The sequence below is a fragment of the Temnothorax longispinosus genome, chromosome 8 (assembly GCF_030848805.1).
Source record: "Temnothorax longispinosus isolate EJ_2023e chromosome 8, Tlon_JGU_v1, whole genome shotgun sequence".
Lineage (NCBI taxonomy): Eukaryota > Metazoa > Arthropoda > Insecta > Hymenoptera > Formicidae > Temnothorax > Temnothorax longispinosus.
The window spans coordinates 19842193-19861892 of NC_092365.1; the positions used below are offsets into that span (position 1 = coordinate 19842193).

General features: G+C 42.5%; 2 protein-coding genes across 8 annotated transcripts; both read left to right on the forward strand.

Moving 5' to 3' along the window:
* The first annotated feature begins 1255 nt into the window (after positions 1–1255).
* Positions 1256–5123, forward strand: LOC139817170 (microtubule-associated protein 1 light chain 3 alpha). 3 transcript variants are annotated; one of them, XM_071785034.1, is made up of 4 exons: positions 1256–1435; positions 2672–2834; positions 2927–3120; positions 3216–5123. In XM_071785034.1, exons 1-3 carry the CDS (start codon positions 1399–1401, stop codon positions 3090–3092), a joined length of 366 nt encoding a protein of 121 aa, XP_071641135.1. In that variant the 5' UTR covers positions 1256–1398; the 3' UTR covers positions 3093–3120; positions 3216–5123. The 3 variants fall into 3 exon arrangements, with proteins under 3 accessions (XP_071641135.1, XP_071641134.1, XP_071641132.1); XM_071785033.1 differs by having other exon boundaries at positions 1257–1444; positions 3190–5123; XM_071785031.1 differs by having other exon boundaries at positions 1263–1444.
* Positions 5124–5903: 780 nt separating this feature from the next.
* Positions 5904–18203, forward strand: LOC139817164 (orphan steroid hormone receptor 2-like). 5 transcript variants are annotated; one of them, XM_071785020.1, is made up of 9 exons: positions 10357–10739; positions 12977–13114; positions 13492–13596; positions 13676–13831; positions 13912–14176; positions 14661–14929; positions 15011–15207; positions 15293–15570; positions 15664–18203. In XM_071785020.1, exons 1-9 carry the CDS (start codon positions 10692–10694, stop codon positions 15921–15923), a joined length of 1716 nt encoding a protein of 571 aa, XP_071641121.1. In that variant the 5' UTR covers positions 10357–10691; the 3' UTR covers positions 15924–18203. The 5 variants fall into 5 exon arrangements, with proteins under 5 accessions (XP_071641124.1, XP_071641125.1, XP_071641121.1 ...); XM_071785021.1 differs by having other exon boundaries at positions 10362–10739; positions 14676–14929; XM_071785023.1 differs by lacking the exons at positions 10357–10739; positions 12977–13114 and adding an exon at positions 5904–6063.
* The last annotated feature ends 1497 nt before the right edge of the window (positions 18204–19700 follow it).

Genomic DNA, 19700 nt, shown 5'->3' on the forward strand with positions numbered 1-19700 from the left:
GCAAACTCCGATTAACTTGACCGACGATTAATTCGACCGGCAGAATTGCTCGGAAAAAAATTTATAATACATGTATAAGTCGTTGTTTCTCGCCCAATTTTTTTCTCTATATGTTAAACAGTTAAATAATAAAAATCGATTTTATAATGTTTTAACAAAGTAGTATATTACTTGATAAGTCAATCGTCAATGACGTTGATTGGAGTATTAAGTGCCACATTAATCATTACAGAAAATTAGTTTTATAGAGATATACTTAATTTCATATAAGTCTTTTTTTTTAAGTAAAATGAATAAAAGAATTGCGAGTTAAATTGCAGAAAATACAATCAATGAGATAAATTCGCAATAACAGGATCCTAATGTCCATTTCTACTTCAATGCAGATTAACTTTAATCTCGGTTTAACTTACTTTTTATCTTGTTCTAATTCTTAGAACTAGAAAAAGATAAGGAGTAAAACCGAGATTAAAGTTAATCTGCATTGGTAAAAATAGACATTACTCCAAGTAACAAGCTGACGTTATTCTACATTTTGACAACAAAATGTGGGCGGAGTCATCAAAATGATGATAACATTGATAACATCAGCTTGCTATCTAGAAAGAAAATCTTTTTTTTTTCGAAGGAGATTAATAACCATCGCAGTGAAAGTCCTCTTTTCCAAGATATGAATTGTCAGGTATTATTCGAAACTGGAAATATTGAGATAACGTGAAATTCTTGAACATCTTTTTTAAAAGTTTTGAATTATTCGAGACGTTTAAAACTCTCAAAAATAAAATTATCATCTACAAGATATTCGAGTGGATTAAAATATAGTAAAGTAAAAATGTTATCAAAAAAAGAACATTTTTAAAACATTCAGGACTTAAAAAAGGCCGTTCAATTTTCGAAGAATATTCGTAACGATTTTCATCATATATTCTCAACGACTATTTTCCTATCGTTATTAAGATTATTCTAAACTCCGATCAACTTCGATTAACTTCAATCAGCGATTAATTCGATCGTGCGTGGCAAAATTTATACCACCCGTGCAATTCTCCGTCCCTGATCCGTGCTATTTCTTTCCGCGTGCGAGCGACAAGAAATTAATAATTCCGTCCGCGTTAACGAGATACTGCACAGGCATTACTCAGCAGACTAATCGTCGATTAAATTAAATCGGGGTTCGCGATCGGAATCGAACCCTCTTTCTGCGCCGCGAGACGCGTACGAGGCTGAGCACGTTGCGTGCGTGGTTACGTCACGTCCGACTAACCCAACCTGACGAGCCTCGGTACGGCGTCGTTGTGCATGCTAGAGCGTTATTTTGACCCGAGATCGAGTCCACAGCTGATAGCGCTAACGCGTACGTCGCAGTAGGTGATAGCACGTTACAACGTCACGACGAACATGAATTTGACGCCCAGGAGATCGTACAAGGATAAACGTACGTTCGGTAAGTCGCTGCGTTAATCGGTTCCTAGGTGATGTCTCGGAGCGTTTATAGGGATAGGGCCGTAAAGCGGAGTAAGGAAAACAAAGGGCGAAAAGGGAGATCGTACCCGATTCATCCCGATCCGGAGGGATATCCGGGGACCGTTCGAGAGAGATCCGGTCGTCGCTTCGCGAAGCTTCGATCAGCTTCGATCTGCTCCGAACGCTCCGAGACGCGTCCCCCTCGTTATATATTTTTATCATAATTTTCCATCCGCGATCTGTGCCGTGCAACGACCGAGCCGATATCGCGAGGAATGGTCGCGTTCATTTACGCCGAACGAGGGACTCACCTCGACAAGCGCGCGACCAGATAACGCAGGAACAAAGCGTGTCGGAAACAAAGGGTGAACCAGCACGGAGGAAGACTAACAATTACAGCGAGAGACGTTATAAAGGTAGCGGCACACACTGTGCCACGTGTTTCGTGGAAACGGAATTTTTTCTTTTATTGCGCAATTGATTGCAATTCGACGGAAGAACAAAAGAGCGTTCCTTGGTTCAATGCACATTTTCTTATCTCGGATATTATTCTTAGTGCGACTTTAATCGTCCGTTGTAGTGCGACGTTATTGTAGAAGATGAGTTCCAAGTGGATTCCACGCTACAAACGAGAACGCTCTTTTGGTGAGTGTTGAGTAATCGATTCTCAAGGTAGATTAACTTCAATCTCGGTTTAACTTACTTTTCATCTTTTTTTAATCCTAGAGAGCCAGAAAAAGATAAAAAGTAAATTAAACCGAGATTAAAATTAATCCACATTGAAAAACATTATAGATATTCAATTGAAATCCTCCCTTCTGTGATCAATCAGGCCTCCAGGGATCCGACTGATAAAGGCACTCGACTGAATTATTTTTGTCACAGCTCGTTATTGTATATCATATGAAATATGATCGTATTCTTTTTTAACTCATTTGGTCAGCATTCGTTTCGCTGTGGATGCATCATTTAACTTTCTACAATATTAAAATGTAACTGTGTATACCGTTATACATAGAACGCAAGCAGTTCAAGAAGTTTTCTGTTACATATAAATAAAGCAATTGACGTGGATGCGCATTTTGGTTTGATTTACGGAGTCACAAGTGTGGCTCATCATTTCGGCCGAATAGATTAAGAAATGCATCGATTGATAAGATACGTTATTAAATACGCAAATGATCTTTTTTTTCTTCTGTTAATCCAGAACAGCGATCTTTTAGTGCGGAGGAAATCAGAAAGCTGCATCCGAATAAAATCCCCATTATCGTGGAGCGTTACAAGTTAGAAAATCAGCTGCCACTTTTGGACAAGAGTAAATTTCTGGTGCCGGACTTTCTGACTGTGGCGGAATTTTGCAAAATAATCAGGTACATTTGTGTTTCGCCGTGTGTAACGATTCGTCCAAGATTTTGTAGAATATAAGTAAATTTTATTAATGTATCTCGTGTGTTGCAAACAGACGTCGGCTACAGCTGAATCCGACGCAAGCTATTTTCCTACTGGTGAATCAGAAAAGTATGGTGAGCGGTAGTCTGACCATGGCTGAGCTCTATCAAAACGAGAAGGACCCGGACGGTTTCCTGTACGTTGTGTTTGCTAGTCAGGATGTATTTGGCAATCATTAACCGGAGCGAGATAATTTTAATAAACCAAGTGAGTAAAAGCGACTCGTTACAATTTGACTAATTCCTAATTAGGCCTAAGGCTTTAACGATTGATTAGGATTAACCATTGATGCAAAATTACAGGTAAGAACGAAATACCTCCTCGGCACTTAACAATACTTTGATAGATGTTTACGTGGAATTTTGTGGGGATTCTAGATCTGCTAGCAACTCTGTCTGCCTTTAATTGAAATGTGCAGAAATATTTGTGATCGACTTACCGTACCTGCTGAAATAATTAACAGAACAATCGTATAATTTGGTTTTTGGAACCTGTGTATAAAATTATTACGGTGCTTTCTACCCCTTTGACATACGGACAAATTACATTCGATATAAGTCAGTATATATAGTTTACTACTAGTAATGATGAATTTTACTACTGATTTTAGTGGTGATAGGCTATATAAAATGTTAATAAGGTAATATATGTATTACAAAGGTGTTGCGTGAATATTCATTTCTCAATGGGTCAGTAAATTATGGGAGATTTTTTATCTCTTTCTTTCAAATCCATTTTTTATTTAGTAAAAATTTAGTACAAAATTATAATTATCTTAATAAGTTTTAGATACGATATTTGTCTAATTTGGTTATTTTTTTATAAATAATTTGCGTAGTAGGCCAGTCTCTCTTTTAATTTGTTTGCAACTTGTGTAAAATCTCTCTATAGTCTGTACCATTATTACTATATTATTATATAACTTTTAAGCATAGAGTTTGTTACCGTTACACAAATACGATTAAATTTGAAATGAATTTGTGTTTGCCAGATCAGCAGAATTTTCGTTTTAACAGATTACGTTGATATCTCTGATTAATACACTTTTACGTGCTAACAAATACACACATGTAGTACTCTCGAAACTGTTTTATATTATGATAACAAAATATTTTTCATGTGTATGAAAATATCTCGCTGTCATAATATCTTTGTTAAGTATTATTTTTACCACACAATGTTAAGACATTGACAAAAAGTGTTCATGTACATAACAATCTGCAACGTGCAATGTACGGTGATATGCGTTAAATTCTTGTAAAATTACATTAAGTTTTACACAAGATATAAAATTGATCTCTATCAAGTTCAACGATACACAATAAAACTAGTTAAGTACTGTACCACGTTAATCAGTAAACTCTTCAGGGCCACGTTTTAAGATAATCTGACACAAAATGTCTTCTCTCTGTAGGAAACTTATGCAATAAGCCACCAAAAAAAAAAGAATGCAAAAATTTATTGTTAAGGGATGAGCAAGAAAATCAGAAGGGCGCAAAGGTTTCTGAAACTTTTTTAAATATCGCATAAAACATAGTTACGCGTTTATACATTGATATATAGTCTCTCTGAGCTTTTTTTTAATTCCACTTTATAATGGACGCCAATCCATATTTCTCTAACATATATTTAATGTAATAGCCACGTTTATGTAAATATCTCTACTAATATACTTTAACTTACATTGTACTGTATAACCAGATGCAATTTTAAGCGTAAGAATGTATTTCTAGTAATAGTCCAATTTTGTAAGGCATTGTATCGATACGATATATGTTATCGCAGCGCTTTTCGGCAGGTTGATTTTATTCTATAGGGCTCATCGGTATGTTCTGCAACTTTACGTATGTACGCAAGTATGAATGTAACGTGCAGCATACAATCATTGTACAACAGAAAGCGGGATATTCGCCACAGATGCGTTTCGGGGGAATATCCTAACGAAGTCGTTTTAGTCGCACTTTCTTACGCTTTCCAACGCTTAAAACGAAAATAGGTATATATCCGAGCTTTGGAGAGAGAAAAAGAGACAGGGAACGAAGTGTAAGAAAAAGTGTGATTAAAACGAACATGATTAAATTAAGGATGGTAGTGATACTAGCAGTAGTCACATCACATTTAGTGGTAAAGCTCTCGCGATGAATTATGCGGAAAATTGTATGTACCCCACATTGTGCGACGTGTTTGCAATAAACTAATTTTTTTTCATATTCAACGTTTTCGCTATTTCCCCCCTCGCTTTTCGAGGGAAAATTTCCGGACCGTTTCCTAGATTTCTTGTAAACTCTGATAAGTTTCGAAGGCGTATACACACGTTATGTAAATATATTAAGAATATTTTATCTTGATATTGCATATCAAGATAAAATATCAAAAATATGAATTAGGAAATGGTGAGCTTTTATAAAAAAGTAATTGAATTTTAATTTTAAAACACATTATGATTTTCAATTAATTCCTGTGAGGCATAAGGAAAATATATAACTGTAATGAAGAAAAAATTTACAATTTGCAGTGTGAAATTTTATGTATATTTTTGAAAACCATTATATGTGTTTTATTTTTGTATTAATCGCCTTATCTTATTACTTTATAAATAACAAATGGCACATAATATTCTAAAATTAAGATGTTCATTACTGGTTCCCAAATTTTATTATTACATTTTCTAATCGAAATTTCGTCCTGAACGCTACTGAACTTTTGAGGAACACGAAACCTCGATTAACATCCTCATAATTTCGACATGTTTTCTTCAATTATTTAGTTATCGTTTTGGGCATCGAATCGGTAATCTCTCGCTCTTCCGAATCGAACTTTCCGCCTCCGTCATTCCCAAAGATGGCGTCGCCCGCCGATAACGCGCCGCAGCTCGTCGCCGCGGCGCGGCGCGGCATTCGCGAAAATCGTCCGCTATTCACGACGGCGCGCTACACGCTCGATGACACAGCGAGCGACGCGAGATGTCGGGGTGTCCGCGAAGGCAGGTGGGGGGTGACGGCAGGATAGGGGGCGGGTAGGAGGGACGGCGAAAAGGTAAAGGTTAGAAGAGGTTATGAACTCTAACCCGCGGACGAAGCCTGGTAGCCAGCCCGCTGGTCCCGATCGCGCGTCGGTACGGATCAGTCGTCGCCGCTGCTAGCCGCGAAGGTGAGTCGCGGTTCCTCTCCTCTTTCTCTCTATCGCTATCTCTCTCTTTCTCGCACTCGAGGCTCGCCCTCGAAGCGCAGAGTTCGATCGCGTTCGCGAGCACGGCTCCTTCGCGTCGGGGACTTCCTCTCGGATAGCAGAGGCGTGCGCGCGCGCGCACGCATACGTCCGCGACACTCGCACGTCGTCGTCGACGACGACGTCCGGTCTCCTTGTTCGTTTCTCTCTTTCGCGCCGAGCGCCGTCGCGTCGGCCGAATCGGGCGCGACGAATAAATTCCGGGTCGCGAGAGGGTCGGGAGGATACGGCGCGACGATAAAGTCCGGATACGGACTACGGAGTACGGAGTTACGGAGGATCGCGTTTTGCACCGTGTGCCCCTTGTGCGCGCTGATCAATGGCGTCACCACGGCGCGGCAGGCTGCGTTCCGTCGCCTCGCTACGCGCCGAGCTGCTCCCGAACGGGCGTCACGAGATGATGCTGCGCTCCGACGGAGAGTCGACGGGTAGGAAACGAGGCGAGACTCGTCTACCCCGAGGTAGATCGCGCGAGCGCCCGAGGGCTTCCTCTCTCGGTGACGTAACGCGCTTCTGTGTGTATACGGAGTACGTTTCTTGACGTTCCCTCGGCGATCTTCCTCCTCGGAAAGATCCTCCCCGAGCTCCCGGAAGAGCGTTACCCCGTTTTCTTCTGCGCGACCATTGACATTTCGATTCCGTCGTTCATGCATATTCAAGCGCCCGCGGGGATATATCTCACGAAACGTACGCGTGTCCGCATTCGGAAATACATATTCAAGAGTTGGGCAATATAACGGCCTCCGCTGGCGCGGCGCGAGCGAAACCAGAACAAAGCCGCCTTTTCGGTCGCGCACGTGTCGCCGCGCGCGCGAGATTTTATTTTCGGACGCGATACACTTATGCGCGTCCGTGCACATGCAGGCCCGCGGGCTCCTCGGAGGGAATAATCGCGACGCCGTCGTCGGGGCGGGGCCTGGGACAGAGATCCGTCAGATCCGTGCCGATTCGCGGCACGCGGGCAGATAGAGAGGCGCGGTGACCTTCGGACCCACGGGCGACCTTTACCTGCCGCGCGGACCGTACCGTTGTACCGCAGACGTAATTGCTCACGGACTGGACTGTGTTCTCTCGGTATGTGTGTCGGGGTTTCCGAGAACCTCCGAAGAAAGCCTCCGACCGAGTTCCCTGAGACCGCTCGAAAACGTCGAGTCGATCCGCGATCCCTTGGCCCGGCAAAATTCGCGTCTCGGGACGATCCTTGAACAACCGAGAAACCGGAGAAACGTGAATCCTCTCGCGCCGACTTCGACCAAACTCCGATTAACTTTAATCGGCCGGATTAATTCCGGCGGAATCGCTCGCGGCAAAATTTCTAGCAATCCTGTTTATGCCGAATCTCCGAAATGGCGAAAAATTAGCAATCTCGATCCGCATTGACGACACAATGTGGACATTGCTCGATAAGTTAATCGCCAATTAGCTAACTGGAGCTTGACGGAAAGGCGATTAAGTTAATTGGAGTTTGACGGAAGACGCCCTTCCAATTAGAGATAAAAGCGCGTCGGACGATAACCGAAAAGTTTGCGGATCAAATTTCTCTGCGTGCTCTGTAATTCGAGAGCGAGACGATCGTCTCCCTCGTGGAAAATACCGGGAAAGGATACTCCGGTGCTTATTTAATTGTTCGACTTGTCACGGAGGATTACGGCTGGGACGGGATATCGATCAACCGTTGACCGAAACGAACGACCGTGGAATTTCCGCGTGGAGTCGCGCGAATAACCGCGATTAAAACGCATTTTTTCATCGGATATCTACGATCTATTCGTTGATAAGGGAGCGCGAACAAAGAGCGCGACACCGCGCAAAAATATTTCTCGCTTCGCCGTCCGTCGATCGTCCGCGCGTGTGCGCGGACAACGGCGAAGGATACGCCAGAGGTGAGACGTTATACACCTGAGATCATCGCGAGCTCGTGCACAAGGTGACCGATCGCTTACGCGCGAGCAAAGAAGGAAAAAAAAAAACGCAGAAGCGTGCGGGCGCGTGGAGAACGGGGAGAGACCCGCGGGGCGAGGATGCGTCTCCGTTTTACAAAATTCTAAGTGAAAGGACCGACATAAAGTGCGCGATTCCGACGCTGACACGTTCCGCTCGGGTCGCGCGGCGGAATATCGTCGGCGATTTCACGTCTCGTCGGGAACGTGTCGTTCGGCGCGTACGGTATAACGCAGTGAAAAAAAAAAGAAAAAGGAAAAAACCCGCCGCAAAAAGTCACGACGCGACTTATCGTCGTGCGGCCGTGCCGCGTGTCCGACCTATTCGCGACGACCTCGACGGCGTCGGCCGATAAGTCATCGCGCGGACGCGCGTTACATGACATAACCCGCGACGTTCACCAGAGCGAGCGTAGGGGGAGGGGGGGAGAGTGAGAGAGGGCCGAGGCCTGTCGTCGTTCTCTCGCTCCCGCTCGCGCGTAGAGAAGCCGCGGCCCCGAAAACGCGCGGCGCTGACTCGACCTCGCGACCGCGGCCGCGGCTGCTGTTCATTCTGCGCCTAGAAACGTGGATTTTTTTTCTTTTTGTTCCTCTTTTTTCCAATCGCTGTCTTTTTTTTCCTTCTCTGCTGTATCCTTTCTCTTTATCGCTGTTTCGTTATATCTTCCGTTTCGCGGAAGATATCTCACGTTTTCTGTTAAAATTTCCTCTCGATCGCTCTCTTTGCCACTCCGACTGTTTTTTTTCGCTCTCTCTCTCTCTTCCGCTCCTCCCCACGCGATCCGCCTACAGTCCACGTCTTCGTTATCTTTTATTGCGATTTCAGGTTTTGCACGTAACTTTTTAGATCGCCCGCTCGGACACTTGTCCTTTTAACCTTTCTCAACTGTACAGCCCCGAGGTCACGTTTGACGTCAGTGACTGGACGACACAGTCGCACTTTGGGGAGATCTATCCGAGCGAGCTATCCAAAACGAGAACGCGATATCCCCCTTGCCGGTTTGCGGTCCTTTTTTTATTTACAACCCCCATGTGCGCAATTGCGCGAGACGCGAGGTCGCGTCTTTTGCCGTTACGTATATACAACGGATCCGTCTCGTGTCTTCCTTTTTTTTCTTTCTCTCTCTCTCTCTTTCTCCTTTTCGGGAGCGGCAGGGTCACGCGGTTGCATATCGCGGGCGTGTTGGCCGCGTGACGTAACACAACATTACCCGGCGCGCTCGCTTCAGCCTCGGCCGCGCCGCGCGCGCTCGTTTGCTCGGGCGTAGAGAGGAAAGCAGGCAAGCGGGACGCGAGAATGCACCTGGCCGGCGCGCGGTGCGGCGCGGTACACAAGAGAGTGACCTGCCAATCTCGCGCGCTCGCTCGCACGCTCGCGGGTTGCTCCCTCGCTCGCGCTCTCTCGGCCGCCCGCTTTCGACCGACGCGACGGAGCGGCCGAGCGGGCGGCCGGCCTGCGTTCACCTGCGCGCAAGGTTGCCGCGAGAGAAGCACAGCGGCGGCGGCGACGCGCGGTCGGTTCTTCGCGTGAACCGACGACCAGCGAGAACGCGACGACGCTCCGGCGTGGACGCGTCGCGATCGGCGCGCGTTGCGACGAGCGACCGAGCGAGTGAGTGAGTATACGCGAGTATACGCGTGCGTGCGGTGCGTGCGTGTGTTCGTCGTTCGTCCGTCCGATCAGCTGCGTTATTCTCCGCGTAGCTTGGCGATATACGTCGGCGGTGGGCTGAGGGATTTATAACCGATCGAGCGATCAGGCGGGCGGGCCGAGCGACCTGACACACAACAGGTAGCGTACCGTGCATTCCGTCCTCGAACTTTGCGCGCAAGCGCGCGCTCGCCGGAGTTCGGCTCGCTCGGACTCTACGGCGGAATCGAAAGTGACTCTCGACGCGTGCGGTCGCACGCCTCCGGGAGCTTTTGATTTCTCGACGGAAGCGGGCGAGCGAGCCGATTTGAACTCGCGCCGTCCCGTACCGTGCCGTGCCGTCGGAGTGTCGGGCGCGCGGCGCGCCGAGGTGTCGAAAGAACGTGCGCGTTGCGTTCGCGCGAGCAATATTTAGAAGCTCGCGCGGCGTCGAGACCGTCGAGGTGACGTTCCCACGTCCAGCGCGCCGCCGGACGGCAACGGCCTTCCGCCTCTCTCGGGGGGGGGGGGGGGGGGGGAGAGGGCCCGCGGTATCCCGTCGCCCCGCGCGGATGAACTCCGGATTCGGGGGCTTGGCGCCGCGGACCGGACGCGAGGCGTGAATTCAGCGTGGGCGGGGAGGGCAGCGGGATTTAAAGCGCGGACCTCTCGAGCGGGGCGCGGTCCTCTCGAGAGGGACGGTATACACACTTTCAACTCGCGCGACTGACCTTTCGACCGCTGGGGCCGTGCAATTTTTCGCTTTTTTTTCCCCGTCGTACGGTTCTTCCGCGCCGAGCGTAATCGGCCCGCGCGCGGCTTATCAGCGCTCGCTCGCTCGCGCGCGACGTGCTCCGGGGCCCTTATCGGCGTCGCGCGCGGGACGAATCGATGCTCCGATTCGGAGAACGAGGAAGCGATCGTCGTGGGATCTCTTCACGGTCGACGGACGAATATCAACGACGATCGGCGCGACGTTCATGCGAGAATACATACAGGATTGTCGTGGTGCTGTTTTTCAAGACCGAGTGAGTTTTCGCGGATATCTCGGGTGTTCCGCGCCTCTGAAAAATCCGGAGATTAGGTATCGGCGGTATCGCGAGTAGAGCGACGAGAGATAGCCTGAAGATGCCGAGTATTTAGAAATTCGTAAAACATAAAATTAATGGAAATGCATGTGGGACACTTTGATAAGGGTAAACAGCGATACATAAATAAATATTCACACTTTATATGACGCTTAATCTTTCGATGACAAATTTGTTTACACAATTATAAATGCATGATGATATATCATTATAAATGTATATCCAAAGTTATTTGCATAATTATCAATTATATTACTTGCATGTGACAGGTGGATGCACGAGAGATTAAGCTTAGGATTACGTAGATCGAGGATCAAAGAGTATCAAGAAGGGCAAAGTTCGCTTGAAAAACACTGTTAAATATCAGAAGATAAAATTCAAGTCAATATCTTGAGTTAAATAACATTTTGTTACTTTCAATTATTATGTGTGTCAACATTTATTATTTCAACTCCATTGATTTGAGTTAAATTAACGGCATATTGAGTAGAAGCAGCGGCGACTTATAAGAATGATAAAAAATGACTCAAATTAAATATCAGAAGATAAAATTCAAGTCAATATCTTAAGTTAAATAACTTTTGTTACTGTTAACTATTATGTGTGTCAACATTTATTATTTCAACTCCATTGATTTGAGTTAAATTAACGGCATATTGAGTAGAAGCAGCGGCGACTTATAAGAATGAAATAAAAATGACATAGTTTGACCCTACTATTCAAATACTATTCAAAATATTGTTCAGATTGAGTATAATTTGACCCTACCATCAACCGAGTATAATTTGGCACTATAGAATTTAACAGTGTGGAGGAAGCGCGGGCGGTGCCGCGAGATCTCCATCGCGCCGTCCAAAAGTAAAATCGCGTGCAAAACAAATCGCGTAGAAATCGGAGCAGTCGAGGAGTCGTGTGCGAACGTGCGAAAATGGACCACTCGCTTCTACATGACGGAGGCTGGTCGGCGGCGCGGCCGCGGCGGTGCAGCGTAGCGCGACGTAGCCGGGCATCGGCATGCAACACCTCTACTCTACCTACCTAACCGCGTAGCAACCTACGAACCGAGGAACACTCAGGACCATCTCTTTCACCTCTCAAAACGGCGCCGTAAGGGGGATCGGGAAGAGAGCGAGCGAGCGGGCCGAGCGCGACGGGGGGCCGGGGGCGAGGAGGTTTCTTCCCGGCAGGTGGGGACGGGCCGGCAAATGCTCCAGTTTACATTTTTATCCCGCGCCCCTGCGGCTTAGTTCTTCGAGAACACTTCGGATCGCGCAATCGTCTCCTCTCTCGCGACGGGATGCGAGAGTATGCGACCGTGAGGAAAGCCAAGGGGGGGAAGAGATCGGTATCGATTGTCGGGACGGGGCACTTTCCCGCGAGCGACAACGCGATGCGCGACGCCGTCGTAGATCGTTGTCGCGTGCAACTCGTTTAAAATTCGCCTCGAATCTTTAATGGCAAATTAAAATTAAAATGGCATGTGTTGTACGGAAAGAACGGTTTTGCTGAAGTATCTGAAAATTTAGCTAGATACAGATCTGAAAATAATTTTGTTGCACCATCAAAATAATTATGTAGAACACTCAAACTGATTGCTAAAACTGATGTCAAAATTTTTTACAGCATTTTCATTATACTTCAGCGACCTACTATAATTATTTTGATGGTGCAATAAAATTATTTTCAGATCTGTATCTATATAGTTAAATTTTTAGATACTTCAGCAAAACCGTTCTTTCCGTGTGTAAAATTCCGTTTTCGGATAATTATTTGTCCTATTCTTAAATCGTGTCACGGCGAAAACGGCGTTAAAAATCCGCGAGATATTTCGGGAGGATTGCCGACTTCTTTCGCGGCCACTGCGAATTCTCTCGATCTTTGTAACGTAATTCGACGCGACTATAACGCGTTACAATGCAATGTACGAATCACGGTCGAACCGACGATTTGAGGATCGCAATATCCGGCTGGAAATCATTAATGCCGGTTTAACACGCATCGAAAAGGAGAGCCCCGTCCGTCCGTCAGTCCGCTCTCGGTTCGTAATAGCTCTCTCTCTCTCTCTCGGAACGGTAACGCGCCGCGTATTATTGTGCGATCAGCGCGGAAATATCTCGCACCCGAGATACGTTCTCTACGCGCTACTCGTCTAACGGAGGCGCCGATCCGTTTTACAGAGAGAAATGGACAGGGACCATAGAGAGCAACGCGATCACGATAATCTGAGCGAGAAGGAGCTGGACTTGGGCAAAATTGGAATGGCTTTTCGCAGCCTCACCCATCATCGCGATCGTACGCCGGATGCCGATGCAGAGGTTCATTGCTTCTCATAAAATTCCCCCCCTTTCCCTGCCTTCAAGGAAATAACAATCGGCGTTTATCGAGGAATCAGTAATTATCAGGGAAATATCGTTTATTAATTTATCTTGACGATAATTACCAGCTCCACGTCGAAAAGCACTTATCGAGAAGTTTAATAATCACTCCGGAGATAAGAGATTATAATTAAGAAACGTATTAATGATTTCCAAATTATTCCCATGATCATTTCTATTACTAATTTGTTAATAAATGCCAGCTGTTACTTCCTTTATTACCATTTCTGTTAGATGGTTGATTAAATTCATTAAACAGTGAAAACGATTTCTTTATCAGATAAAACGTCAGCTTTGAAATTATTGTCCTGTTGCAGAGAGATATGGATATCGATCCGGCTGATCACGCTGAGAACTTGCACGACGACAAGCTCGAGAAATTAGGGAGAAATTTTCACAATATAGGGCATCACCCAGCTATGGTAGATATATTGGTCCAGAGAGTAGACAACTTTTTGTAATATTGATTTATTTAATTAAGTATTGAATTTGTCTTTGCAGAGAGATGTAGATAGGGATCAAAATAATCACGTTGACAACATGCACGACGACAAGATGGACCACAAGATGGGAAGAGACTTTCGCAGTCTCGGTCATCATCCTGGAATGGTTCACTTGCACTCTGGCATGGAGCATTTAAGTAATGTCGACGTTGAGGTAAATATTACGTCATTGCACATTGCATTGATCTCTTTTAAATGTTTATCCTCGTTAACCCGAGTGACATTTTTTTGTAGGTGAAGTTAGCGAGGGACGTTCGCGGCTCATTAGGCTTAGGGCTGTCCTTAGAACTCTGTGTAGTTTGTGGGGATAGAGCCAGTGGTAGGCACTACGGGGCGATCAGCTGCGAGGGTTGCAAGGGCTTTTTTAAGCGCAGCATCCGCAAGCAGCTGGGCTACCAGTGTCGAGGAAGCAAAAGTTGCGAAGTTACCAAACACCACAGAAATCGTTGTCAGTATTGTAGACTTCAGAAGTGCTTGGCGATGGGCATGAGAAGTGACTGTAAGTGAAGTTCTTCTTTTGTATTAAATATCCTTTAATTTGGACGCAGTGGCACGCTTTTAAAAACTTTTTTTACCTCGTTAGCTCTTTAATTAATTTCTTACAAACCGAATCTTATATATACACGGAAAAAAAGGTTTTGCTGCAACAGCAAATCTATTTGTTAAATATATAGGACGACTAACATTTTTTGCTGCGAGATCTAATTAATTTTGCAATAATAGCGAAACATTTTGTTGCAATAGCCAACAGTTTTGCTGAACTTTGCTATTGCAGCAAAAGGTTTTGCTATTATTGCAAAATTAATTAGCTCTCGCAGCAAAAAATGTTAGTTGTCCATATAGTAGCAAATTCTTTTTTTTCCGTGTAAGCTCGGGATTGAACCTACTTGCTATGAATCGATCGTTCCTATGCAGTGCCTTTATCTCTTGTTACTAAGCTTGTTTTTGGAAATATATTGTAGAAGATAATAAACATGAGTAAGCTTACGTCATTGCAGCTGTGCAACATGAAAGAAAACCGGTATTGGGTGAGTCGGCTGCGACAAAAGTTGGCAGTCGTAGTCCCAGGGTAAAGCCTGAACCACAGCAATCCGCGCCCGAGGTACCGCCGACTTGGGAGCAACCCGAGAGTCCCAGCATGGAAGACCAAAGCAGCGATAGCGACGCTCTCAGCGATGCTTTGACCTTAGCTCGCGAGCGTTTATTACTTTCTCATGCGTTAGCAGATAGCATGGCTAAAATCATCGGTGACGTAAGTCGCGATTATTATCTCACATCATTGTATTATCTCTACGTGCACAGGCCTTTAATCTATCACGATGTTCGCTTGCAGAATGTTAATGGTTCGAGCGAACCGGAGGAAGAATGGACCGGCCAATTAATCTCTGAGCGAAATACGTTGTTCGAATTGAGGGCGCCTGGCCCAGCACCCGTGTATTTATCTATTCACTACATATGTGAAAGTGCAGCCAGATTACTATTTTTGTCTGTGCATTGGGCGCGAGGTATTCCGGCATTTCAAGCTTTGCCGTAAGTATTCTATGCAAATTGTACATTTACCTTTGATCCATAGTAAAGTCGTAATGTCATCTAAGATAAACATTTTACATTTCAGATCTGAAATTCAAACTACTTTAGTTCGGAGTTCCTGGGGACAGTTGTTTACATTAGGTCTAGCACAATGTGCACACACTCTGTCACTTCCTGGTATTTTGACGTCGATAATCAATCACTTGCAAGCTAGTATTGCGCAAGAGAAAGTCACTGCAAACAAAGTAAAATGCGTTACGGAACACATATGTAGACTGCAGGATTGTGTGAGTTCACTGCACAAGCTGCAAGTGAACTCCGTCGAGTACGCGTATCTTAAAGCTTTAACACTTTTTAGCGCTGGTAAGTGAATGTAAACGGCAAACAGTGAAGTTTAACTATTTACTGCGAACAAATAAAAATACCGGAGTGAGACACACTTATTATCTTTTCCAGATAATGTTCTAGCAGGCATTTGGCGTAAGAAGGTTGAGGTTTTGCAGGAAGCTGCGTGGACGGAGCTACAACAACATGTGGGTTCCGATAGATTACCTCGTCTTCTACTGAGGCTGGCGCCTCTCCGCTCGATTAATCCTAGAGTTCTGGAGGATCTCTTCTTCTCGGGTCTCATTGGTCGAGTAAGCGTGGCTAGCGTCGTGCCTTATATCCTTACCATGCAAGATTATAAAACTGAACCAGAGAGTCACGCGGGGTGACGAATACTGTCAGTGCAATGTAAATCGTGACCTAAGAAAGTGATATACACATAAATGTTGAATGCCTCAAACGTTTTTACACAACGAAAATGCTCACCCAAATGTGAGTGGTCGAGATAATTTTTATTTTCGCATTTCCTCTTTTTTTCGAATATTTGCACAAAAGTATAATATCACAATGCGTGCATAAATTTGAATTGATTATAAATGTATGTATTGCTATGTAACGATAACTGTACATATATATCTATTATCTAGATATATGTACATATTTTTGTTTAGATCATAGATATGTATATTATAGCACAGCATTTGATTGTTTATAATACTGACTGTGTCCAACAATTCTTTATTTATTATATAGTAAATGGACGTTATATACAAAACTTTCCCAAAATATGGCAACTTGACCCTTTGTTGAGTTATAATTTCAAGTAAAAGTTTAAATAACGCTGCTCGTTGAACTAAACAACCTGTGAAGTGATAATCAGGGAATATTGACATTATTATATTTATATCTATTTATATATGCATATGTAATATTATAATGTTAATTTATATATTTAATATTATAATATTATAATTATGATTATATATACATAATATATGTAATGTGTATATACACATATACAGTTAAAACTAAAAATACAACAATTGCATGTTGTTGCATTTTTAAGTATTTATGTGACAAAATGCAATATCTCGAAATGGGCTTCTCAAATCTGTGATATACAGGTTTCACAGGAAAGTTTTGTATTGGCACATTACTTACGCAAAATGTAGAATGCAATATGATATGTTTATAATGTATTATTATTAATAATTAGACTGTTATAAAAATACTTAGTCTATTCTACATGTATACAGGAAAGATAGGATTTTTTGTTTTAAATGATAAACATTTGAATACGTGATACGAGTTAAAATTAGAAGAAATTTATTGTTACTTGTTTACAGAAATGTTGGTATTATAAGAGATAACGCGTGATTCAAATTTCCTATAACATAAAAAGAGAAGTTACGATATTTTTGCTTCCAATATACAAATCAAAGTTTTTGTGCACAAATTACCTGTTACTTGTTCGGAGTGGACAATAAAATCATATTTTTTGTAAGAGAAAAGCGTGGATACTTAACATAGTTTAGGCGTATACAGCGATTGTACATGAGTTACTTAATTGAAAATGTAAATTTAGTATTGTTGATATATTGTAATTATATATGATCGTATTGTAATTATATATCGTAATAATTATAATAAGGTAACTCTATACGCAGTACTTCATATATATTTTTAATGGTTCTGGAGACGTAAAATAACATTATCTTTAAGTTATATTATACTTAATATTCCTTCATTTAACAAACCATCGATATATTGCAGTCTTATATCATTTCATAAAGTCTTGAAAAAATTTTTAAGAAATTGAAAAAAATATTTGTAAATATTTTTTTTTAATTTGAAAATGTTCTTAAATACTTTTTAAGAAATTTTTAAGGACAACACATTAATTTTTTATAATCAACCCAATTTTTTTGTTTATTGTGTTTTTTGAGTTTATTGTGAATTGTAATGATTTTCCAACGTACAATGAATTTCTCAGTTAAAGACTAAGAATTAGACAATATTAAAATATAACATCAGAGATTATAAAATTATCTAAACAAGGTACTACTTTGCAATATTGATAACGACATTGTGATTATTAAAACATTGTTTAATAGTCAGATACGATATAATTTTTGATACATTTGTTGACGAGGTGACCAATGTGTTTATTGAATAACATAAATTCTGAAATTTGATTTTAAGATTAATTAGCTTCAATTAGCTTGACAGTTTAAACGATTTCTTGGATCACCTTCGAGATTTAAGTGCTTTTTGCGTTACACTTTGCTGTTAACGCCTGTGCATTAATCGAATATAAGTTACGGAATCGCCGCAATAGCATTTAAATTTCGGAATGCGTCCTTGACGAGACAATACAAGTTGAGATATAATATTTCGCGGATGCACTACAAAAAGGAGATTGTATATACGTGTAAGAATGTGCCTACATAAGAAGATATTTATATGGACGTTAAGAATTTTGTAATTATTGTTATATAAGTAACGAAGTATAGTGTTAAAAGATCAGAGATACCTGAAAACTCGTTGCAACGCAATTTCGCTACATGGAGAACGATGTGTACATACCCAACAAACACACATGTATTTAAACGCGTCGGCGAAATAACATATATTTACGATACGAAATAAACATTACTAAAGGACAGATAGACATGTGTAAATGCAACTTTCGCATCTATTCCTCGATCCCAACTTTGTTAAAAAATTTATTGTAATATATTTCATTTGTTGAACAAAGATCCCTCCGTGGGTTACTACAAAAAGGAGAAGTTAATCATTTCAGATCGTCTCAGAAACATTCAAGCTATATTTCTCGTTTTTTCTGATTCTTTTTTTCTGTAAAATATCGTAGAAATTAATTATTGTCGCATTTTTGTGCTTTCATTCACATTAAACATTAAAGTAAGAGCAAGATCTTTAGTGTCGTTTTTGCACAGTAATTTGGTAAATTTTTTTTGTCATTAAGGGTCAATAGCCCTGCGACAGTTATTGCGGCTCGGCGAAAGGATTAAACTTTCTAGAGAAAGCGCGCTTCCGCGAACGGCGCTTGCGTGACGCTCGCATGACGCCAGCCAGTGTCGAATTCAAGCTCGTTGCGGCCTCGAGTCGTAACACGAAATTACGATCTTCCTTCGAGTGAGCAAGCTATTAGATCTAACAATAAGATGAAATTAAATTTAGCGATAGAGACGAAAAACGAGGATTATACATGCTCTCTATTACAAAATTGCGAAGTTAAAACAAAATCGATTCCAGATCGATCGCTTATTTTTTGATTCCTTTGAAGAATCAAGGTGAGGTCCATCAAGACCATCAAAGAGCGGTATTTATACGGTTTGATTTAATATCATCTTAAATACGATTTTGGGAAGCTGTAAACTCATTTTATTAACTGACTGGAGTCTTAATATTATTCAAGATTCAGCTAAGTTTCGAATAATTTAATCGGTAATTAATGCAATCGGCAGAATCGTTTAGCGCAAAATTTTCAATGATTCACTATCTATTTATTGTAAAAATTTAATTTTTTTCCTTCCTGTATATCAAACAACAAATAATAATTTTATTTATGTTAACAAAATGATAAAAGTATTACTTGACAAGTTAATCGCCGATTAAAATTCAGCCGGCAGAATATAGTTAAAAACTAACTAACATAATTCGTTATCCCTAATCCTTTTTCCATATGTTAAATACCAAAAATTTAACGAGTCCACTCGTATGAGGAGAATAATTCAGATGTTATTTGAATAGTTTATATCCATTTCTACCGATTAACTTTCTTCTCGGTTTAACTTACTTTTTATCTTTTTCTAATTCTTAGAATTCAGTTCTAACAAAGTTGAACTTCTCGTTAAGGCCGATTTCACAGTCTCCGAGCTCACTCTTCGTCTCTTTCTCTAGGGGGACAGTTAGAAAGAGATGCAGAGTTTAATCGGAGGATCACATTAATCGGAGACTGTGAAATTGGCCCTTAGAAAACGATAAAAAGTAAGTTGAACCGAGATTAAAGCCACCTCACATTCGTAGACATTAATCAGCGATTAAGTTTTTGGGGCGGAAGTCGCCCTTAATTCACGAGCCTGAGGTCGCGGCCCTGCGCGGCGCGTGAGTCACGGCGCAAGACCGCCGCGTCCGCCGCGAGA

Coding starts and splice junctions, on each gene's coding strand:
- LOC139817170 (XM_071785033.1), top strand. CDS start 1,399: ATGAATTTGACGCCCAGGAGATCGTACAAGGATAAACGTACGTTCG. Junction 1,445..2,671: donor CAAGGATAAACGTACGTTCG/GTAAGTCGCTGC, acceptor CTGTTAATCCAG/AACAGCGATCTTTTAGTGCG. Junction 2,835..2,926: donor GAATTTTGCAAAATAATCAG/GTACATTTGTGT, acceptor TGTTGCAAACAG/ACGTCGGCTACAGCTGAATC.
- LOC139817164 (XM_071785020.1), top strand. CDS start 10,692: ATGCGAGAATACATACAGGATTGTCGTGGTGCTGTTTTTCAAGACCGA. Junction 13,832..13,911: donor TAAGTAATGTCGACGTTGAG/GTAAATATTACG, acceptor ATTTTTTTGTAG/GTGAAGTTAGCGAGGGACGT. Junction 14,177..14,660: donor GATGGGCATGAGAAGTGACT/GTAAGTGAAGTT, acceptor AACATGAGTAAG/CTTACGTCATTGCAGCTGTG.